The sequence below is a fragment of the Paramisgurnus dabryanus genome, chromosome 23, assembly GCF_030506205.2.
Source record: "Paramisgurnus dabryanus chromosome 23, PD_genome_1.1, whole genome shotgun sequence".
Lineage (NCBI taxonomy): Eukaryota > Metazoa > Chordata > Actinopteri > Cypriniformes > Cobitidae > Paramisgurnus > Paramisgurnus dabryanus.
The window spans coordinates 30561446-30583468 of NC_133359.1; the positions used below are offsets into that span (position 1 = coordinate 30561446).

The 22023-nt window shown below is 40.4% G+C and overlaps 1 protein-coding gene across 1 annotated transcript in view; it reads left to right on the plus strand.

Moving 5' to 3' along the window:
- Positions 1–517: 517 nt before the first annotated feature.
- trim44 (tripartite motif containing 44) overlaps positions 518–22023 on the plus strand; it is a 43014-nt gene continuing 21508 nt past the window's right edge. The window contains exons 1-3 of the mRNA XM_065291138.2: positions 518–742; positions 7548–8065; positions 8710–8787. Coding sequence (XP_065147210.1) covers positions 622–742; positions 7548–8065; positions 8710–8787 — 717 coding nt within the window. The 5' untranslated portion in view covers positions 518–621. The remainder of the gene's footprint in view (positions 743–7547; positions 8066–8709; positions 8788–22023) is intronic.

Consider the following 22023-nt stretch of genomic DNA (forward strand, 5'->3'; position numbering starts at 1 on the left):
GATTTTCCTCACAGGACATCATATATGGACTGATTCTGGACAATAAGAACAATGAATACTTGATTAATAATTTACTCATGCTGGTAAAATTCTATATACACAAATCTAAATATATGAACGTTAAACCTACATTTCAGGCATTTCACAATGATTTTGTTTTCTTTACCAAAGCCCTTACTATTATGCAGAATAAAAATGGCACTAAACTTTTCTCCATTATTAAGAAATATGATTTAGATCAAAAGCCCTAGCTCTTAATTTTGATGTTGTTTATTTATTAGTTGTATTGTTTTTGTTTTGTTCTATTTTGTTTTCCTTTTACTTGAAGTATGCGCCTGTTCCATACAATGTAATGTGAAGATATATTGTATATTGAACTCTGGTGCCTTGTTGTTTGTACATGTATATTTTGAATTAAAAAAAAAAAAAGGATCTAAAATGAAATGATATACACACTCCAGTACAGTAGGTGGCGGCATGCACCTAAACGTTGTTTGCAGTCCGCCATTAAATAAGAGAAGAAAAAGAAGATTTTGGTTTCCAAAACAAAACAAGGAAGTGTAGTTGTGAATGTGCAAAGAAACTAAAGTGTTTGTACATAATCAACTGGCGTAGGGCCGTATGATAACAGGACAACTAGACAGAAATGAAAACAGAAGTGACAGCATTTCTCTACATTTAACTTGCGGAAGTGTAATCGAAGAGACCGAGGCAAACAGTGTAACGTTACTTCCCGAGCAAGGTAAGACTGAGTAGAAAGACGAAACAGAAACCATTCATGAGCTTTCTGGTGTTGTGAGGCAGAAAAGAATAAAAGTAACTTCTGAAATAAACTGGCAAAGACCAACGGAATGTGTCGTTTTGGTTGATGGCACAATATTTTGGATGGCTGGGTGGGTTGGTGGTGTGAAAAGTTTGTTAAATATCTGGAATAATTTATGTTGCTCTTTCATAACTCGGAGATCAAAAACTTGCGAATCCAGTTAAACAAACCCAGACTTTCAGAGTAAGTTTTGAGTTCACAAAACCAAACAAATCTACCCCGTTTCTGCCCTAAAGCAGATTATAAGTGGTTGAGTGGTTCATGTAGGTTGTCTACAAATCGGAAGGTTGGTGGTTCAAACCCCGGCTCCACCTGACCAAGTGTCGAGGTGTCCTTGAGCAAGACACCTAACCCCAGCTGCTCCCGTCGAGCTGGATGGCGCCTTGCATGGCTGACACCGCCGTCGGTGTGTGAATGGGTGAATGTGAGGCAAAATTGTAAAGCGCTTTGGATGGCCATTGGTCTATGAAAGCGCTATATAAATGCAGTCCATTTACCATGTGGAAAATGGGTAATGTGTACGCATTACTGTTTATTCATTATTGCGCCTAAAGTCGTAATTTCTTTTACAGACATCAGTTTTTTGTTCAATGGCGAATTCAAACGTAAAAATGTGCATACAATTGTTTTAATATATAATGGTAACGTAAATGTTGCTGACAAAACAACCAAGTCATTCATGAATAACACATTTAAACGTCAAGAGACTGAATCGTGCGTGGCATTGCACATCAGCCGTTTCTCAATACCAAGTTCGGACTCAAGTGTTTAAACGGGAAAACCCAGTCCAGCTATATTGTAAAGGAACATCAGAGATGTTCGTAAAGTTGGCACCAAACGCAAAACGTCGCCAATCTAATTCCGTTTTGGCTGGTTGTGCTGCAACAGTGTTCGTTGTCGTTATGAAAAAATATCCAGGAAATAAAAAAATGAAAAACCAGCCAGGAAATAAATAAGGAAAATATACATGCATTAGTAACAGAAAAATTATTATTGTGTCAATCTGTTACTTGTTGTTGATGTTCATTTAGGTCTGTGGCTGTTAGTCTGTTATTGTTTGTTGATCTTGTCCATCTTTCTTTTAGTGATTCGTTTGTTAACAGCAGGTATTATCATTAAAGGGGGCTAAGTGTTTTTTTTTTTGTAAATGTTGTTGATATGTGCTTTTTTGTGCGATAGACTACAGACTCTATACTACATTTAACAAGTATTTATTATTTTATTTATTTAGAAAAGGGATAAGTGTACATTAATTAACATTTGTAAATGTAAATGAACCCAAATTAGCCCTAGGGCTAGTTTTTATTGGTAGTCTCTTTGCCAGATGTTATTGGGCTCCAAACAACAACAAAAAATGGTTAAACATTACAACAATACATTACAACAATCAACAACTAAAATTCATGAACACCTCTATTAAATACATTTTAATACAACAGGTCTATACTAAATTTATTATAATAGTAGTACTCATAATAATAATAATAATAAAGGTTTTATCCGAAACTTTCACATATGACTCGCGTCATAACCGTCATCACCAATTCTGAAACCGGCACACCCCTAGTCGCAATCAAGTAAAAAAAATTCAATTTTAGGTTAATACCTAGCCACTCGGTAGGCAGTCTCAAACAAACTTGGTATAAACTTTAGACAAAACTAGACACACGTAATAACACTTAAAACGCTTACAAAACAAACAAATTGGATGCACGCTCTCACTGCCAGTTGCATGCGTACGCATGGGCCCGGTATGCCTAAAGTAGTGAACCTAAAGTCCACTTTACAGTCATGTGCAAGGTACGGCGTAGCCTCAGGTGTAGCCTGATGTGCACCTCGCTAAATTTTTAATAGTGCGTCAGTTCTACGCCTGCCGCAAGCGTTGTGAATGGTCCCCTTAAACCCTTCCCGTCAGGTAAAAAAACTGCGTCATAGGTATTTCTGTTTGCGACGTGAGGAGAAAGATGGACCAATTGAGGACTGATTTTACTCAAACTGCAACATTAGTCACTGTTTATTTACTTCCATCACTGCTGGTCAACTCAAAACATACACAGAAGTTGCTGTTTCTCCTTTGCTTGTGGATTAAACTTGCCAAGCTGCTTCTTCGTTGACGGTCAAGCTTCTACTGTGGTAACACGCGTGGATGCTTCCTATCAGCGGTCTGCATCTGTGTTCGCACGGAGAACAATGCAAAAGTTTAAATAAAAACCGACGCGCAACCTACGCCATTGCGGCTACGTCGTAGGACTTACGCATAACTATAATGAGCCCTTAAAACTTTTGCAAAGTACTGTATGTATTAATGAAAAAAGTTAATTATGTTATATTTTTGACAGCAGACGTGGGCACAGAGGGGGGATGGAGGGCTGAAATGGCATGCGGGCCGGGTGTTTGAGTCCACTGCCATAAAAGTTTGATATAACTGAGTGCTCTATTCTCCACATCATTAAAAGACACACCCCTTACTGGTGATTGACTGTGTTCTGGTTCTCTCCCGACACACTTTTAAAAAGCATTTTTTTTTTAATCGCTTGCCCTACCTTTAATGTTCAATCATCACTTCATTTATCACTTCATTATCTCTTAGTGTCACTTTATATACTCCATAGCAGTGGTCTCCAACATGGTGCCCGCACATTCTACTAACTATATTCATTTATAACACATTTTATATTACCTTGGCTTTTCTACTGTATGTTAACATTTTTAACAATGATAAAACATATCAACAAAAAATAAAATAAAATCAAACTACAAAGCCATATCAAATGCAGACTATATAAAAAAGTAGCCCTCCAGATTCTTTTATGCATTGTGGTAGCCCTTGCTCACAAAAAGGTTGGAGACCCTTGCTCTATAGACACTAAGCAGTGCTCATTTAACACAGAAGACTTAAATAAACTGAAAGCAACAAAGTGACTCTGTTCAGATGATTCAACTGAATCAAATAAACAAATCTTTTTCACAGTTCAGTTGTTCCTTTAAATTACAAACGGGCAGTGGCACAGTGGCTCAGCGGTAACACTAAGGGTGTGACAATATCGTTGAATCGAGATACCGCAATATAAAATATATTGGTGATGTGATTTGTGATAGTTAAGATCTTTGTAGTCCATAATATACTTATACATGTTTTTTTGTATTTGTTACATTTCGAGTTGTCTACCATACCTGACAATCACAGCACTTTCAATCTTTCTTTATATTACGTCTCTTTGTGTTCCACACTTTGTTTGTCATACTTTGTGCTGCGAGATGATGTGGCTCAACTTATCAGAGGCTATTGATTTGGCCTGAAATTAACTTTCAGTCTCTGTTTATTTAATGATCTAGCTAGTGGCTAAACTGAATTTTAGAACAAAGAACCTTGTGGAAAATAAAAAAGTTTTGGTTTTCTAAAGACGAGGGGAGACATCAAGCATGGCTAAGCGCTAGGTCAGGGCTATTCAAATCTTACCCTGGAGGGCCAGAGCACTGCATAGTTTAGCTCCAACCCTGATCAAACACACCTGAGTAAGCTAATCAAGGTCTTCATGGTCACTAGACAATCACAGGAGGTTAAGTTTGATAAGGGTTAGAGCTAGTGCTCGGCCCTTCAGAGTAAGATTTGAATAGACCTGCGTTAGGTGAAGAGGGGTTTGGCATCCAATCTGTAGCTAACATTGACTGCGTCTGAAATCGCAAATTTCTCAAGAGTGCTTGTTATTCAATTCAATTTTATTTATATAGCGCTTTTCACAATAAGTAATTGTTTCAAAGCAGCTTTACATTAATAGAAGCATGGGAAACACAGAAAAATTGATAGACAGCATAAGTAGGAAAATACAGCGGCTGAGATTAAACTCAACAAGCAAGCGTAGTAATATGTAACGTATAGTACTTATGACGTCATGTGGCTGGCGGTAGGTTAATTTTAATTGATACAGACCTGTCAATCAATTTTAAATGTATATTGTAGCAGTTACATTGGTGTCGTCTTCAGATAACAAAGTATAATAAATGGAGCAGCGGGTCATTTGGTTGTGAGGCCACGGGGGTCTGGTGCATAAGGGACTGCAGACTGCACACACGTCGGTGCGGTTTACATTCGGGTCCTGTCTGTAAATTTGTAATAATAGTAATTTTGATGCGCTTTGCGATAAGAGCTGTGATCGGTTTCATTGTTCATCTGAAGCGAAAGTGCTTAATTTCAAGGGATGCTACCCAAAATGAAAGCACTAACATCATCTAAATACCATATTGCATTTAGTTTTAGCAATATGAATATTCAAGAAATTAACATGAATTAAGACCAATATATGCTTTGTCTAAATGTTTTATTTGTCTTTTAATATAAGCTTGCTTGTCAACGTAGGATTGTAGGTTTTTACTGTCGATCTTCGTCACTCCTCTTCTCATCTATAAACACTCTCTCCCTCTCTGTGCATAAGCATTTAGCAGACAAGTAGAATCGCCGCTGTGTCTTTCTCATATGCTGCATGTTGTTCAAGATGTCTTGATTTTAGATGATAAATGAAACTAGTTATGCTGTATGTTTGCTGCATTTATGAAGCGTGCCTGCCTCTTGCTCTGTGCTGGTTGCTATTTGATAGTGTCATCAAATACCTCGTTGTTCGGTTAAATTTATTTGGTCTTTTCACTTGCTCGGGCCAAATGCCGAAAATGAGTTTTTTTGCTTTTTTCAGAATAGAAAACAGAAAATCATGAATCAAATGAATGAATTTCAATGAATTATGGTGAAATACCGGCACATCCCAAAGCCAGGGGGCACTCTCGTGCAGAAACTCCCTTTGTGCCACAGAAGTAGTAGTTTACAAACGCTATTCCACTAAATGTCTACAGGAATATTTATATCGCTGTTCTTCAGATTGTTTCAGGTATTTTCATGATAATAAAGAATATTGTGAATGATTTTGTTTAACGAGTGTTGCTTTTTTAAAATCACGTTATAAATAGTGATGCACCGATGTATCGGCCGCCGATATTTATCGGCCGATTTTTGAAGAATTTGAAACCATCGGCATATCGGCAATAGCACGAGAAAGGCCGATACCGATTGTTTATTAATTAACTGCATAAAGAAATCCATTATACGTAAAAAATTTGTTAATGTTGTTAATAAAATAAACGCTGAATTGCAAAAACCATTTTTGAAGGTTGTCATGCTGTCTTATTATATTTGTTTTAGCTTAATTTGTGCCTGTCTTATTATGTTGGTCAGTTGAATGTTAATTAGATCCAATCCATGTTCAGTAAAAATAATTTGATGCAGAAATAAACTAGCTAATAGACCAACTGTATAGTATTGTATACAAGTGTTTAATATCGGCATCGGTATCGGCCAGAAGTTGTCTGTTTAAATCTGTATCGGTATCGGCCCAAAAAAATCCTATCGGTGCATCCCTAGTTATAAACGACTCCGACTCATAATGATTTTAGATTGATACTGACCACAAGCCGTAATATAAGCACAAGCTGTGCATGAAACACAGAATCGCAACCTTGCGATTCTGAATCGATTTCAGACAGGCATTTTTAATGGGACACGCGATTAATCGTTACAGCCCTAGAATTAAGATAATTATTTATTTCTTAAATGCACTGTAAAAAAGCAGCATGACAATCAAGAAGTCAATTATTATTTTAAGTTTTGGCTTGTGAACAGTTGGCATAACTTATAAAATCAAGTTAAAAATTGTTTAACTTAATTTTTTTAGTAAAAGTAACAAAAATGTATGTTTGACACAAATGCTGAATATTTTTACATGGCATACTGAGAATTGCATGAAAATTACGCTACAGAACAAGTTTAAGGCTTTCCCTGACATCCATGGCCCTGTGCTTATATCTTTTTATGCTCTGTTTGAAGTCCGACGTGGAAAGAAAGTACTTACTGTGTTTTGTGGTGTGGCCGGGTCGCGGTCTTTATGTCAATAAATTGTTATTTATGTATGGAGGAAATGGATCCTGATGTTGGATAACGGGTCAGGTGTTCTGTTAATCACTGCGTGTGTAGGTTTTCAAACAGGACTGTGCATGACTCTGCAACTATAACATGTAACATGAGCACGAACTTGCACATAACATTAAAACTACTATGAAATAATATTTCATATTATGCTAACAAAGCTCAGTGTTTCCCACAGGATTTTGAGGAGACTGTGGTGGTGATGACGTCACCCGCTTATTAGCATAAATGTGACGTCATCATGTTGTGTTTAAGTTTGATCTAGTGTTGGCACCTGAAATATGTTTCACTTCTACTCTTTGATCTGTATCTGTATTTGGTCTGTATTCTATATCAAATTATATTTTAAGCCGAATTAAGCTGTTTCAAATGGTGAAATAAAAATTTAAATGGGAATCATGAAAATTCTATTTGTGGGGGCCAGTGTTGATTCTGTGGTGGGCCACCACAAATAAATCAATGTATGGGAAACACTGAAGCTACAGTATGTAGACTAAGAAGACATATTTTTAGAAAATAGATTTTAGAACAAATATAGAAAAGCAATAGGCTATACATATAAGGAAAAAAGAATCGCATCATGAAAATTACAATATACATGTTAATTTATATTTGTAAACTTAACCACCATGGGCGCTTGTAAAACTGCGGTGTTAAATGCGATGCAGTAAAAATTTGAAATAAATCAAGTTAAATTGAAATGGAATGAGTGATGTCATACCTTTTGCTGATATGTCTTTTGTTCACAATTAGGTTTCTTCTCTTGCCCACCCACTTTCCCCCTTGACATGGATGCATCAGGAGGATATTGGGACAGTTGCCTAAATGATGAGGACCTGCCTCAGATGGATGGTACATGTGATGCTTGTGAGCCGGACGAACCTCAGCCAGCCTGTCTGGTATGCACACTATGTTGCTTCGCCTTCTGTGTCAGCCATGCAGATGAACATTCACAACGCTCTGGTCACCCGCTCCAGCCATACCTTCCTCTAGACCCACAGCTAGAGAAAGGACCCTTGAGAGATCAAGAGGCATCTGAAAACAGTGCAGAGGGGGCAGAGGCTGCCGGAGGTGAGGAGAATAAACTTCAGCATGGGGTTGGCAAAAGAGACACAGTGACGGTGGAGAGACTAAAATGTAAGGAGCATGGACAAGAGGGGTCACTTTACTGTAAAAACGATGAGAGGATCATTTGTGTGGTGTGTGCTGTGCAGGGAGAACATAAGGAACATGAGATCATTACTCTCAAAGAAGCATACCTGTGGCAGAAGGTCAGTAAACAGATACAGATTTTAGTGCTGCATCTATTGAAATAGATCTCATCTTTTTATCTTTTTACTTTCCTGTATTTAGTTTTGCTTAAAGACATTAAAATATCAATCAACCACTAGCACAGTTTTATATATTTTGTTCATGTGTGTACTTTACATTATCCCATATAAATGGAGGACTGGATAAACCTTAAATACTGTGCATAATCTATGCATCCAAGACATAACCTATAAAAGACTTCTTCCTGTAGTCATGGAAGAATGCTGTGCCATTTTTTTCTTGTTTGAGATTGGATTTATTCATAGTTTAACTGTTGGATACACGAATACCCATGTTCTATGGTAAAGCCTTAAATGATGCATAGCGAAGGTGTAAGGTAAGCCAACCTGCATGCTTATTAAGTTTCATGTTTATTTCGTTTTGTTTTATTTGATAATTAATATGAAAGGATCTTATTTTAGAGATTTTGTTTAAGCTGCTAGAACAGAACTTTTGTAAACCAAGTTGGCTGGAAAGTGGAAAAGTAACATTTTAATTTGTGAGAACAATATAAGAGGAAAATATGTTATACCTACCTTTTTTTTTTTTTTTGCTGTGTGCATAGTAAATCTCACTTTCTGAATGTGTATCTTTTGTTTTTCAGAGCAAAGAAGGCATTGACCTTTTGGAACAAACTCAAGTAATGGCTGAGAAAATTAAAGTTAAATGGACCTGTCCAGATGTGAGTCACAATTTATTAATTTCAAATATTCGTTAGTTTATGTAATTAAATGTTGCTGAACACACCTTGTTTTTCAGACCAGCACAAATGGTCGCAAATGCATTTGCTATTTAAACAACTGGACATGAAAATGGTAACTGCGCTGTGCTGAAACTATCAATAAACACTTGTGTTGCGCTTTGCGCTGCATTTCACCGGGTGTATGATAGGGCCCTAAGAGATTAACATCTACAGTGGTTTGAAAAAGTGTTGGCCCCTTCATGAATTTTTTTTCATGTTTGTCACACTTTAATGTTTCAGATCATGAAACAAATTTTAATATTAATCAAAGATAACAAAAGTAAACAACATGCAGTTTTTAAATGAAGGTTTATATTATGAAGGGAAAACAAAATCCAAACCCACATGGCCCTGTGTGAAAACATGCTTGCTCCCTAAACCTAATAAATGGTTGGGCCACCCTTAGCAGAAACAACTACAATCAAGCGTTTGTGATTACTTGCACTGAGTCTATATAGCTCTGTGGAGAAATTTTTATATTTGCAGAATTGTTGTAGTTCGGCCACATTGGGTGGTTTTCGACATAAACTGCCTTTTTAAGGTCAAGCCACAGCATCACAGTAGGATTGAGGTCAGGACTTTGAGTAGTATGTGTGTTTGACTTGCTGATGTGTTGTGGATCATTGTCATGCTGCAGAACCCAAGTTCGCTTTAGCTTGAGGTAGGGATGTTAACAATGAATCGATCTTCGATTAATTGTCGATATCAATTAAATTGTTAAAACGTAACGATTGTCGAAAAAGCAAGCACCTGTGCGCAGCGCCTGCGCAAAGCACATACACCGGTGAAAACAAGCTGTAGAAGTGAAACTAGCCATGATTACAATGATGCTCGATGCCAAACACACACCTGGGCTTTTTAACATCATGCGAGATGAGGCTGGCTGCTAACGCAATGAAATAGCATCCGCAGTGGATCTGAGAGGGTCTGATACAAAAATGCAAATACGGTTAGGATACTGAAAGCAAAGAACCCTCTTCAGTGAAGCCTACAAGATTAGCATAGCAACACTGCTATATACAGGGAAAGAGACCAGAAGCTGTTTTTAATTAAAGGTAGGGGAATCACATTTTGAAAAAATGCTTACGGTAGCTGCCAAGCAATGAAATCACAATCCCACCCTCCAGTCAAATCGCCATCCAAAGTCACGCCTCTTTCAAACACATGAACACGCACAGATTAGACAGTCACATCTCATGTCTCATTCACCAGTGAGAAAACTTTGCAGTACAAAGTGAATAACATTTCCAAAATAACCAACATAAACAACGTGTTTACTTCAGAATTAGTTTAAGCACACTTTCGGTTGTGTAGACCTATGTCTAACTATATTGTTACGCTAATCCTTAAAAGAACACAAATTTCATAAGCAACACAATGTTTCATCAAAGTAGAATATCTGAATCCATCTCATTACAAACATATCGCGTACCTACCTTACCAAAATAGACAGTGCAACGACCCTTTCAGACCCTTTTCCTCCTTAAGCTGTTTGCATCTCGTGGTAAAGCAGTAAAGTTACCGATGTTGATTTGGGTTTTTGCTCTTTGCTGATCCAGACAGTTTTTGCTGTTGTTGTTATAAAACATGTGTTTCATTTTGTGGCTCCTGTGCAGGTTGTCAATTCACCAGAAACATTTGCCATTCTCCCTGCTTACAGGAGGGGAGTGCACGTGAACCCGCTGATGACGTATGGTGTCTGCGTGGACTAGCTGCGCGGTGGGCATTCAAATTACGCTTAAGGATGAGAGACAATAAAGGCAACGTCCGTTCAGACCGAAATCTGTAATTGGTTGAAAATTTTTTGGTCCTATGCCTTTCACAGATGACATAAATTTCTACAAATAAATGTTAACAACATAGTGATTGCTATCAGGATGTGAGGAGACTTTTAACCAGCATAACTAAAAATGTTTCAGGATCAAATCTGTTACCCTACCTTTAACAGATTAAAATGTAATTTTATATTCTGGCAAGAATCTAAAATGTAAACTGTAAATGACTGTCGTTACACTCTGAACACCAGCAACATATCATTGATCATCATTATTGACGCTACACGCTAAACACTGTTGCAGGTTTTCTTATGGAAGGTTGAAATCTTCATAATATAAGCATCTTTGCTGAAAGTACGCCACAGGTCTAAGTTGAGGTGACAACATGAAAAGTGCCTCTTGTGTGCTTCTTGGAGAATTACAACAAACTGTGTATCAACGACTCGGAAAGCGAGGTGAACAACTAGAAATTTTTTCCCTGTTTTTAATCAGAAACATGGTTCAAGAAACACTAAATCCAAAATAAACCTTTCTTTTTGTCAAAGTGGACAGAATTACATTTTTTTTACCCCTCATGGGCTATAGTAACACACAGTTTGGTTTAGGAGACATTATAATGAAGCCATTCCAGACATTATAATGAAGCCATGGCAGAAGATAATCAGCCAACAAAAAAAAAAAGTACAGTACCACAAGTTTAAGAGGTGTTCTTCTCGTTTCTTTTAAAACTGCACTAGCCAATATGTGCGTGTGCCCCGCGTACGTTCTCTGTCACCGCCGCTAAGCGTGAGCTTCAATGCACGTGAAAATAAGAGCGCGGAGTGTGAAAAGACTCTTGCGAGCTCATTAACTCTTTCCCCGCCAATCTGCAATACTGCTATTATCCTGCTATTATTCTGCAACTTATAAAACCCGGGCAAACAGCTGTATATCCGTGTATGTTTTAAAGATTGCTCTCCATCTGATCTCTATCAAAAGTCCTTCACAAAAATTTAATTATCTCAGCTTTTTGCTCAAAATTCTGTGTTTTTCATGAAACCTACACTTATTTGAGAGATGATAAAAACAGAACACATGAAGGTAGGATGAAATTGATTTTTTTGTTTGAAAGCAGAGGGTCTGTTCTTTTATTTTTTATATTGTATCTTTATATATTTAAAAAGGAGCATTTTCGCGAAGGCATTAAAATTTTGTGAAAATCATAAAAAATGCTGGCGGGGAAAGAGTTAAGCGAATCACACCAACACCTATGCTGTGAAGTTGGGGGGAGAGAGACACCGGCCATAAAAATGACAGCCAAAATAAAAATCTCTGTACAACATTTAACATTTAAAAATAGAAAACGAGAAACTGAGAAACGGGAACGAGACATTGCGTCAGTATGGGACGCTATGGGAGAGGTCCTCCTCTCTTCCGATTCTGAAGCTTTTTTATAGAACAACGCCAGTGTACTGGCTAATGCCTGTCATGACGACGTATAGAGGCGTGGCTTTCGCCGCTATATAACGACCGTCTCTAAGGCATATCGTCAGATAATTTCGACTGAACAACAGAAGAGCTGATCTGAGCAGTGACACGGCAGCTTACGCAATGTCTCGTTCCCGTTTCTCAGGGAACCGAGGTTACGATAGTAACCGAGACGTTCCCTTTCGAGAACAGTCTCTTGACATTGCGTCAGTAGCTGTATAGAGACTGTATAGAACCGTGCCGTGAGAACAGCAAAGAGCAGCCCCAGTGGAGTTTACTCAAACCCATGCACCACAACGCTTAGCAGTAGCACATAGCACAGTCCTAGCCCAGTCGGCGTAAGCCAACGTGAAAAAGACTGGATGCCAATCAGAAACTCGCCCTGACCCAGGGCAGAGTACATACAGACACAGCCAGCATATAGATCTTATCGCTGCACTACCCAGGGCTATAAGCACAATGCAACAAATGACCAAATGGTCAGGCTTAGCACAACGCAAGCTATAGCAAGCATACCTGCATTCGGCATCTGCTGGCGTAGCATAAGATGCACATCAGGATAGCTAGTGTGAAAGAAACGAAGATGAAGTGAATACAGCTCGACATCAGCAGTAACACAGTAGTACTGGCAACATGCGGTACACACTGTGAATACACGTTAACCACGGGACTGCCGACACACACCACAACCTGAGAGCGGAGGCGACGTGTCGCCCTCCCTCAGCACCCAAGCAAGCAGCTGACTGCAAGATGCAACTGGTAGAAGCACAAAGCGTGTATTCTCTCCTTGTTGTGCCAGATCCAGTAAGCCCGAATCAAACTCAAATCAGCTTACACCCTCAGCCACGTCGGTGCCGCATCTGTGGCGGACGTGACATGAGATACCAAATGGGGAGCAGATAGGCGAGCGGCTGTCAAAGGGGGGTCAGGGCAACATGTGGCATACTAGGGGTGTCCGCCACCAGCAAAATAGTGCCCCGGGTGGAACAGCTCAGAGCAGACACACAACTTGTGGGTGCTCCTGAGAGAGACGGGTTCGCATCGAGCCCGAGTCCGAACCACAACCAAGCACACAACATATAGCTGCCGTGCAGAATGTCCTCCTATGCCCACACACACAAAGGGAAAATCACTTAAGAAAAAGAGTGCTCCTGCAGCCGGTCAGCAATATCTAGGAGTATGAAGCACAGCTGCCCACTCTTAAATGAGAAAGCGCCGCAGCCAGTGAACATGTGCGTCCAAACACTACCATCATGAAGCACCACCATAAGTGCACTAAAATGTGCACTTAGGGCTTCGATCCCAATGGAACCGTCGCCCTAGGCCGAGATAGTAGCAGCTATACAAGCCGCTCTAACCCACTCGTCAGGCACGTACTCCGATGCACAGTCACAATTGCTGGACCAGGTATATAAGAACCCGCCGCTAAACACAGGCATGTGGGGTGGGTCAGGGATGCTATGAACCCATGGCAGACTGAGCGAGGCATGTATGTGCCTGGAGCTACGGCTGAACCACAGAGGTTTATATGTCGGGCACGACCAGTCAAACCTGCCACAGCACACCACTTGGGAAGGCTGGATGCAGGATACAAACGTGGAAAGATTAGATTCCACGCACATAGGAACACTTAGCAACAGCTTGCCGCGCACACGCAGGGTGCCAGTTGCACACTGTGTTTGGGAAACTATGGTGCTGTGTAACGCAGGAGTGTGGGCAGAACGTCACCGTAGTGCGGGGACATACAGGGTGCCAGTTGCATACTGTGTTTGAGAAACTATGTTGCTGTGAAACGCAGGAGTGTGCGCAGAACGCCACCGTAGTGCGTGGACGTTATGAACTCTTGAACTGTACTGCACAGTGCGCAACGCTGACGTGCATGAACAATGTAGCGGAGCGATCCGCTATTGGGCACAGGATATGTGCTGTAGATACACAGAACTGTAGAAAGAGCCAGGGTCTGCAGCCGCTCGCTGTTGGACGGAGCTGGATACAGAACTCAGCGGAAAAGAGAGACACATTCTCATACACTGAAACACAAAGTAACGGCCAGTTACATACTGTGGAAAACCAAGTGTGGGTCTGCAGCAGCTCGGCACTTGGACTGAGCCGTGCGCAAAACCCGAGCAGAAAGGAGTGACATCTCCTTATGCACTGAATACGTAGGAACGGCTCACCGCGCGTACGCCGGGTGCCAGTTACATATTGTGTGCTGTGAACTTGAATTACTTAACTGAAACGCACAGAGCGTAGCACCGCTGTGTATTAACAGAGAAGTGAGCGAACACTGTTGCGCACAGGCTTACGTGTATTGATATACAGAGCCCGTGCATAAATGAATGTAATCTCCTTATCCACTGAAACACATATAAACGGCTCGCCGCGCGTGCGCCGGGAGCCCGTTACATATTGTGTGCTGTGAACTAGCCGTGAGGAATGCAGGGCAGAACGTCACCGGCTGTACAGTGACGCAATGAACTACCAAATTGTACTGCACAGTGTACAACGTGGACGTGCATGACAAAGTAGCGGAGTAATCATCCGTAGGGCGTATGCATACATGTTTAGGTACTCAGTGTAAAACCATGGTAACCACAAATAACCATTGTTTCAAACACCCATGGGTAGTATAGTAATTATGGCTTGGTGATATTAATCAATACACCATAAGACCATGGTTACACTTTACTACAATTTCGTAGGGGTAGGGTCTACATCAGTACGCTGCTTGACGGGGACAGACCCAGCACTCGGAAAAAGGAGAGACATCTCCTTTAACACAGAAACACTTGCAACAGTTGCCACGTGCACGCAGGGTGCCAGTTACGCATGTTTTTGAGGGGTGACCGCTGTATATCACAGGCGCGTGAGGTAAAATATCGCTGAATTACGGGGACATTGTGTACTTCACCTACTTCCTGCATCCTGCACCGACGTGCAATACATGGCAGCAACCCGCTGCTGCACAGCTGGGGCATAACCCTTTAAAAGTATGCATCCGTATAAGCTTGTCGTTGCTTAACTAGACACAGAGCGAGGAGAGAGAATATCTCTCTCCTCGATGCAAGTCTACATAACAGTTACCCCCTTCGTTATGCAGCCCGTGTGACGGGCATATTTGCGAGTAGGGTTTAATGTTATGCATTAAACATCGGAAAGGATCGCTAGGCTGGGCGAGGGATCACACTCGATATAATTTGCCTTTTTTCTCTCCGTAGCGCGTGTGTAACGGGCACAACGAGAGCGAGGCCGGGTGCTATGCCCTGTGTTTTGTCCGCAGGGGCTTATAAATTGTATATATTATACATATTGGTTCGCCACGTACACATAGTGAACTGAATATATGCTGCTTGAATCTACGACGGTCCGCTGAGTGTCAGCGGCCATCAGACGCAACACATCAGAGCCGACTTGTGAAAGGGTTTGCAATGTACAAGGGGGCGCGCGCAGTGCTCGTCCACGACAGGCCCCGCTGAAATGAGGTCTGTCATGTCTGAGCAGTGACCGTACCGCGCAGGGAAGTGGCCGAAGCACGCTGTGATAACATAATACAGAGAAACCCCGGGATTTAGTTTATTGTGAATGTATTGTGCACACTGTGGCATATTCCGCACTGCATATGTGGGGAAAGGATGCTTATGCACGTCTCGCACTGCTCGGTCTGCCCTTCTCTGTCTGCAGCTTGTGTGTGACGAGCACATTCAAGAGCGGGCTGAGAGCTGTGTGCTGAGACGGGTCGTCGACGCACCAGAGGTTTGGAGGGCACTTGGTGTTCTCTCCAGGTTGGCTGCGACCCACCAGCGGCATGCTGGCGGTAGGCTTGTTGCGATAGTCGGTGAAACGGTGATTACCGGTGCTTCAGCCTCTCACCGGTTAGATCACTTGCCCACCGCGACACCGTCTTTCACCGTCGTTTTGATATTTTCTTGTAATTAAATAATTTAGTTTCGTTAGAGAGAGCAAACACTTACAACTGAATGTGTCTGCTCCCTGAATTCAGCCAAGCTGAACGAGCATCACGTCACAGAGCAGCAGGTGTCAGATTTCATTTCTTTCAGTCAGAGTTTGCTAGGCTCGCGTCATCACAGAGCAGCGGCTGCGGGTGTCAGATTTCCTTTATTCCTGTCAGACTGCGCCGAGCAGACGATGGCAGAAGCCACGTGCTTACTCGTTTTTGTTATAAGATACATATATGATGTTTAATATAGGCGAGATTGTTTTGTTGTTGTGTTTTTCATTAAGAATAATAATAAACCCATCATTCAAGCAGCGCTTTATGGAGGAATAGCCGGTTGCTCTGCTTGGGACTGGCGGGTTTCTGTCAGAAGTACCTGCGCACATTGACTCAAGCACTTAAACCAGCTGTTGCACTCGCATTTGCATGCAAATTCATACGCGATTTAACGCAGCGTACGCAAGCGCTGGATTTAAACAACAGTTGCATCTAATTCAAAAGTGAAAGTAAAATGCGAACTTCTGTGCATTTATAAGCCCCTCCCACCGGTGGTCCGCTGCCAAGAACAGTCACGTGCGAAAACCTCCGGCGATTCTCTTCGCTTACCTGTTTTCTCGAGGAGCGAAGCAATATATCCACGTAAATTTCAGCTGGAACGCGTATAAGGGACGCTACGTCTGTTACGGGTGCGATACTCAACGGCGACGCTTCAGTATCACGAAGTGAAGAGAAATGATCTGACGATAAGCCTTAGAGACGGTCGTTATATAGCGGCGAAAGCCACGCCTGTATACGTCGTCATGACAGGCATTAGCCAGTACACTGGCGTTGTTCTATAAAAAAGCTTCAGAATCGGAAGAGAGGAGGACCTCCAGTGTCGGCGCCACGAGCGGGCCCTAAGGGGCATGGCCCGGCCACTTGAGTCACTGTGCCCCCTTACTTCTCAAAATAATAATGAACTTAATATTTTAAACAAATGTGCTGCAAATACATTTGGTTATACAATGAATACTGATTAAAATTCGGAGTATAATTAATAAAAACATAATAATTAAAATACTAACCCACAATGCAATGCTAACATATAGTCAGCCAGTTACATACACGCAGCCACTACATTTGAACAACACAAATTCTTAAAGCTATCCCCCAGTGTTTTGTCTGCACTGAAAGTTACTGTCACGTTCGGGGTCTCAATCGCCATGCGTGAGAACTCAATCTGGCTAAATAATGTAAACTTGTAATTCTTGGCATTTGAGCAAGACGAAGAGATTTCGCGACAAATAAAAGGACCTTCTTAAAAAGATTTAAAAAGTCCTCTCATCGCCTGCAGCTCTTCTTAAGGTAAAATGCATAGTTCATTCTGGTGTTAGATATGTCAGTAACATTGTTTTCTTTTGCTGTTATTTGGTTATGTACTGGTCTTTATGATTTGCGTGAGTTATCCAGTCTTGCACTTTAACGTCATTATAAGTTATGTTTTTACTATAGTGAGGGATTTATTTGTGACAACAACTTGGCTGGCTGTAACAATCCCGCTAATTTCACGGCTAGTTGCTATATGAGTAAATATGTAGACATAACATTTTGATTTGATGTCTTTTATTAGCTTATTTTTAAGAAATACAAACCTTCTGGGAAAACGTTTCTTAATGGCTAAAAGCCAGATGCGTTAAAACAAGTTAAAAGTCAAAATACGAACATTCGGTTTAATCATTCTAAATACAATCTCATATATGTTATTAATTATGCATATTTATTCTGTATTAATTTGTAGATATTAAACTGTCCCTGTTAACGTGACTCGCTCGCAGTAACCGGGTGAGGCTGTGTTTCAGGCGGTTGTTCAAGGAATAAAATACCTTTGAATGTTGCGACTGGCCACTCAGTACCAAGCATTTTACAGTGCCATGTAGTAATAATAATAATAAAATAATAAGATGAACCTGGTGCCCACCCAGTGAAACAGGAGGCCCCCTCATTCTGTATTCTCTGGCGCCGACACTGAGGACCTCTCCCATAGCGTCAGCTACTGACGCAATGTCGAGAGACCGTTCTCGAAAGGGAACCTTTTGAGTGACACATCAATAAAAATGACAAACAATCGTGCGACAACTAACAGATACAAAAATGAATGCCTCATCCGCACATCCGGCTAAGAACATCAAAATGTCACTCAAAACTGGACAGTGCGTACAATTTTTTGATTGACAGGGGTGGGGCACCACCTGCCAAAAGATGATTGACAGGGGGCCATAAATCATATTTTGACACAAAGGGCCCTATTTTAACGATCTAAGCGCATGGTCTATAGCGCACGGTCTAAATGGGCATGTCCGAATCCACTTTTGCTAATTTAACGACGGGAAAAATGGTTTGTGTGCCGAGCGCGCAGTCGAAAAGGGTTGTTCCCATTCTTTAAATGAGTAAAGGGAGTGTTTGGGCGTAACGTGCAACAAACCAACGAGAGTCTCAGCTCTCATCCCCTTTAAAAGCCAGTTGCGCTGGCGCTATGTCTAATCCCCATTTAGATGACTGACTTTGTAAACTGAAAAACTAAGCGGAGGAATAAGACCCCCAGTAATTAATTGTGTTGTTTTTCACTTGCATTGAAATTGATATTTTTTTATTTAACCCTTGTGCTTTGTTCAAATTTACTACCTTTCGTGTTGTTAGTGGATGAAAACATCCACTAAATTCAATGGCTATAAAAATGTATCAGATTAATATTTTTTCATTTTTTTTACATAAATCTGTTAATCAACCTCAGTACTGATCAAAACTACCAAATCTTCACAAAAATTTCATGATTTTAACTCTTTAATTGCCAAGTTTATAAGTGGTGTCACTGATTTGGGGAAAACGCACACAAAATATCCGATTTTCAATATAAAAAGTGATTGTAAACTGGATTTTTTAAACCTTTTTCACAGTCTTGGGCATGTCAAAGATTGGTAAAAACATTGGCTTTGAAACATTTTTAGTTTTTGTGTAGCATCAGTTTTTATTTTTTTCATGTATTGTTAGTGGCTGTTTTTGCCCCATTGACTTCCATTATAACCACATTTTTGGATTGCAGAGCTATGACACCTTTTTATCATGCATTTTTGAATGTTGGTATTTTTTCCTTTTTGCTAAGAGGTCAAGTGTGTGTGTGTGTGTGTGTGTGTGTGTGTGTGTGTGTGTGTGTGTGTGTGTGTGTGTGCACACGTGAAAAAAGATTTTCTGTAAAAATCTTTTCTGCATCAGATTTCTGAACATCATCTATTATGAACCTCAAATAAATTGAACAATGAACTTAATAACGCACACACACACACACACACACACACACACACACACACACACACACACACACACACACACACACACACACACACACACACGTATACACACACACACACACACACACACGTATACACACACAATAATATACTTTTATTATGGAGTTATACTCCATATAACTCAATGTACAAGCCAGAAATTAAGCTCTATTTTTGCATAGGCCTACTAAAGGGTTACATGGTGATTAACAGTAAAAATTACAATTTGATCTCTTAGCAAAAGGAAAAAACACAGGGCTCGAAATTGCGACTATTTTGGTCGCATATGCGACCAAAATTTAATCTGTGCGACCTTAAAATATATTTGGGAGCATTTGTGCGACTGCCCATTTTGTTGTGGTGCAACTTCATGTAGATTTTGTTGCTGCGTGATGCTGTTCCAGGTTCAGTGTTCTCTCCAACATACATAACCAATCAAATTTCACCATTTAAGCTCTTGCGTTTAATGAAGACCGCAGATTGGCTAATATGAGCGTCAATCATTTCTTGTTGCCGTGCTACGTTGGTACGTGAAGCGCGAAAATGTGAAAAAAGACGAGAACGAGCAGATTACAGTCAATGTTACTACTACTGTAATTATTGACGACGATCCGGATTCAAATGCGACTCTAATAAGACTTGACGTTAAACCTTTTGGAGAGAGTGGCTTAAAGATTTCAAGTTTCTCCGCTATAAAAATGGCTCGATGTAACTTACTGTGTTTACTGTAAATCCTGTGAAACGGCGTTGGTGTCGGTATCAAAACATTTTAAGCGCCATACCTTGCATAAACATGGCAAAAGTGCCAAAAACACAAGAAGTGTCGTGACAAATGTGTTCATTTTTGATGGAGACACCGACCTGTCTGTCAAAGAGTGTTTGATATGCGCTGGTAAATGGACATCCAACAAACACACTTGTGGTCCATGTTGATGTGGAACACGACAATGCTGATGGTACAGTATGTTTTTGTTGTATTTTTAAAACATTGCCTATTTAGTAGTAATAGCATCCTGGTTATGCAGTTATCAATACGAATATATATTAGCCTTCTATATTAAGGTCACTTTTGTAATGTCACAATTAATCAGTGTTTTACATGTTTGCTAGATTTTCTATTGTAATCTTAATCATGTTACCTGTAATTGTTAAATTATTATTGGTGCTATACTATTTCAACAGCATTTAGGCATTCATTTAGTAATCTATGTTGCCAAAAAAAACCTTTTTAAAATAGAAGACCAAAGTTTAAATGCTGGCCATAGGATGTGTAAACCCTGGTGGTGGTGTTTTATTTTTAATAAAATAAATCTATTAACATATACATTGTAGTTGTGGTGCTTTTGAATTTTTGGATGGATGCACCTACATTTTTGCTGGTGCTCCTAACTAGGGATGGGCACTCGAACGTGGCATCGATGATCGATCACGAAAACGATGATCATGTGTGTTTATTTATTTATTTATTGTGGATATGGCGGCATTTGGATGTCTGCAGGGCCGGCGCCACGAGGGGGCGTGAGGGGGCGTCGCCCCCTCACTGGCACTATCCCGCCCCCTCAGATCACCATTAATGTTGAATGGGATTTTAATGATAAAATGCGCTATTTAAAAATTACGTTTGCCTTGTGTATTGTCTTCCTAAACTGAATTTTAAAGTCTAAGTATTTAACAAAACAAAAAAACAAGTGTGCATGTATTCTACCGTGACACACGCCCACTCATGTGTAGCCTATAGGCTTGTTCGAATTCATTAGGCGAAGACGTCAAAATGCCGCGAGAGCGAGACGAAACGACACTTAGTATGATTTCTCGAATCGTTCTCGCGGTACTTTGACGTCATGTGGTTGTTGGTTCTTGCAGCCGCGCCTGAAGTTGAACAAGTTTGTGTTGACGGCTTGAGGCACGCCGACAATGAGCCCGCGTTCTGAGTCTCAGAGGGAAATCAAGATGTCGAAGTGGGAAATTATATAAAAATTTACAGACAGGAGTGTGAGAGTGACCTGGGCCTGCCCTGTAGCAATGGATATATGGAAAATAGCATTGGAAGTTCTACAAACCGGACTCCGGATTGTCACACATCATTTAATGCCGTGGTGTGGATGAATTATCGGAGCATTTCAGGTGCAAAGATCCAAATGTTCGGCTGTCATTAAGTCAATTCGGGCACCATGAACTTCAGCCAGACTGTACATAGTTTTGAAAAGTTCAGATGTTCATGTTCTTCAGCATCCTTGCAAGTCAACGTACAACCAACAGCCTATTATTGTTCTGCATTTAACGTTAAAGGTAAGCCTGTACGATCTCTCTCTCTCACACACCTGTTTATCAGGAGTAAATAGATAAAAAAAAGACATTGTTAAATTTATAATTAACGAATTTGAATTAGCCTATCCTACAGCATAGCTGTATGTAAACGAGTTATTGTCATTTTGCTATTGTGGTACTCTAAGTTAGCTGCTTAATCGCTAGCTTTTGGTGCATTACTTGTGGCAGTTAAAATAACTACGTTATATGATCAAATTGAACCAAAATGTTGATAGAATGTTGCGTTTGGACCGTTTTTGGGCTGAAAACCATCAACTCTATTTGCCAACACTGCCCCCACCATTACGTAAAATGTATTTCTACCTCTGGGTCTGAATATCAAATGAGT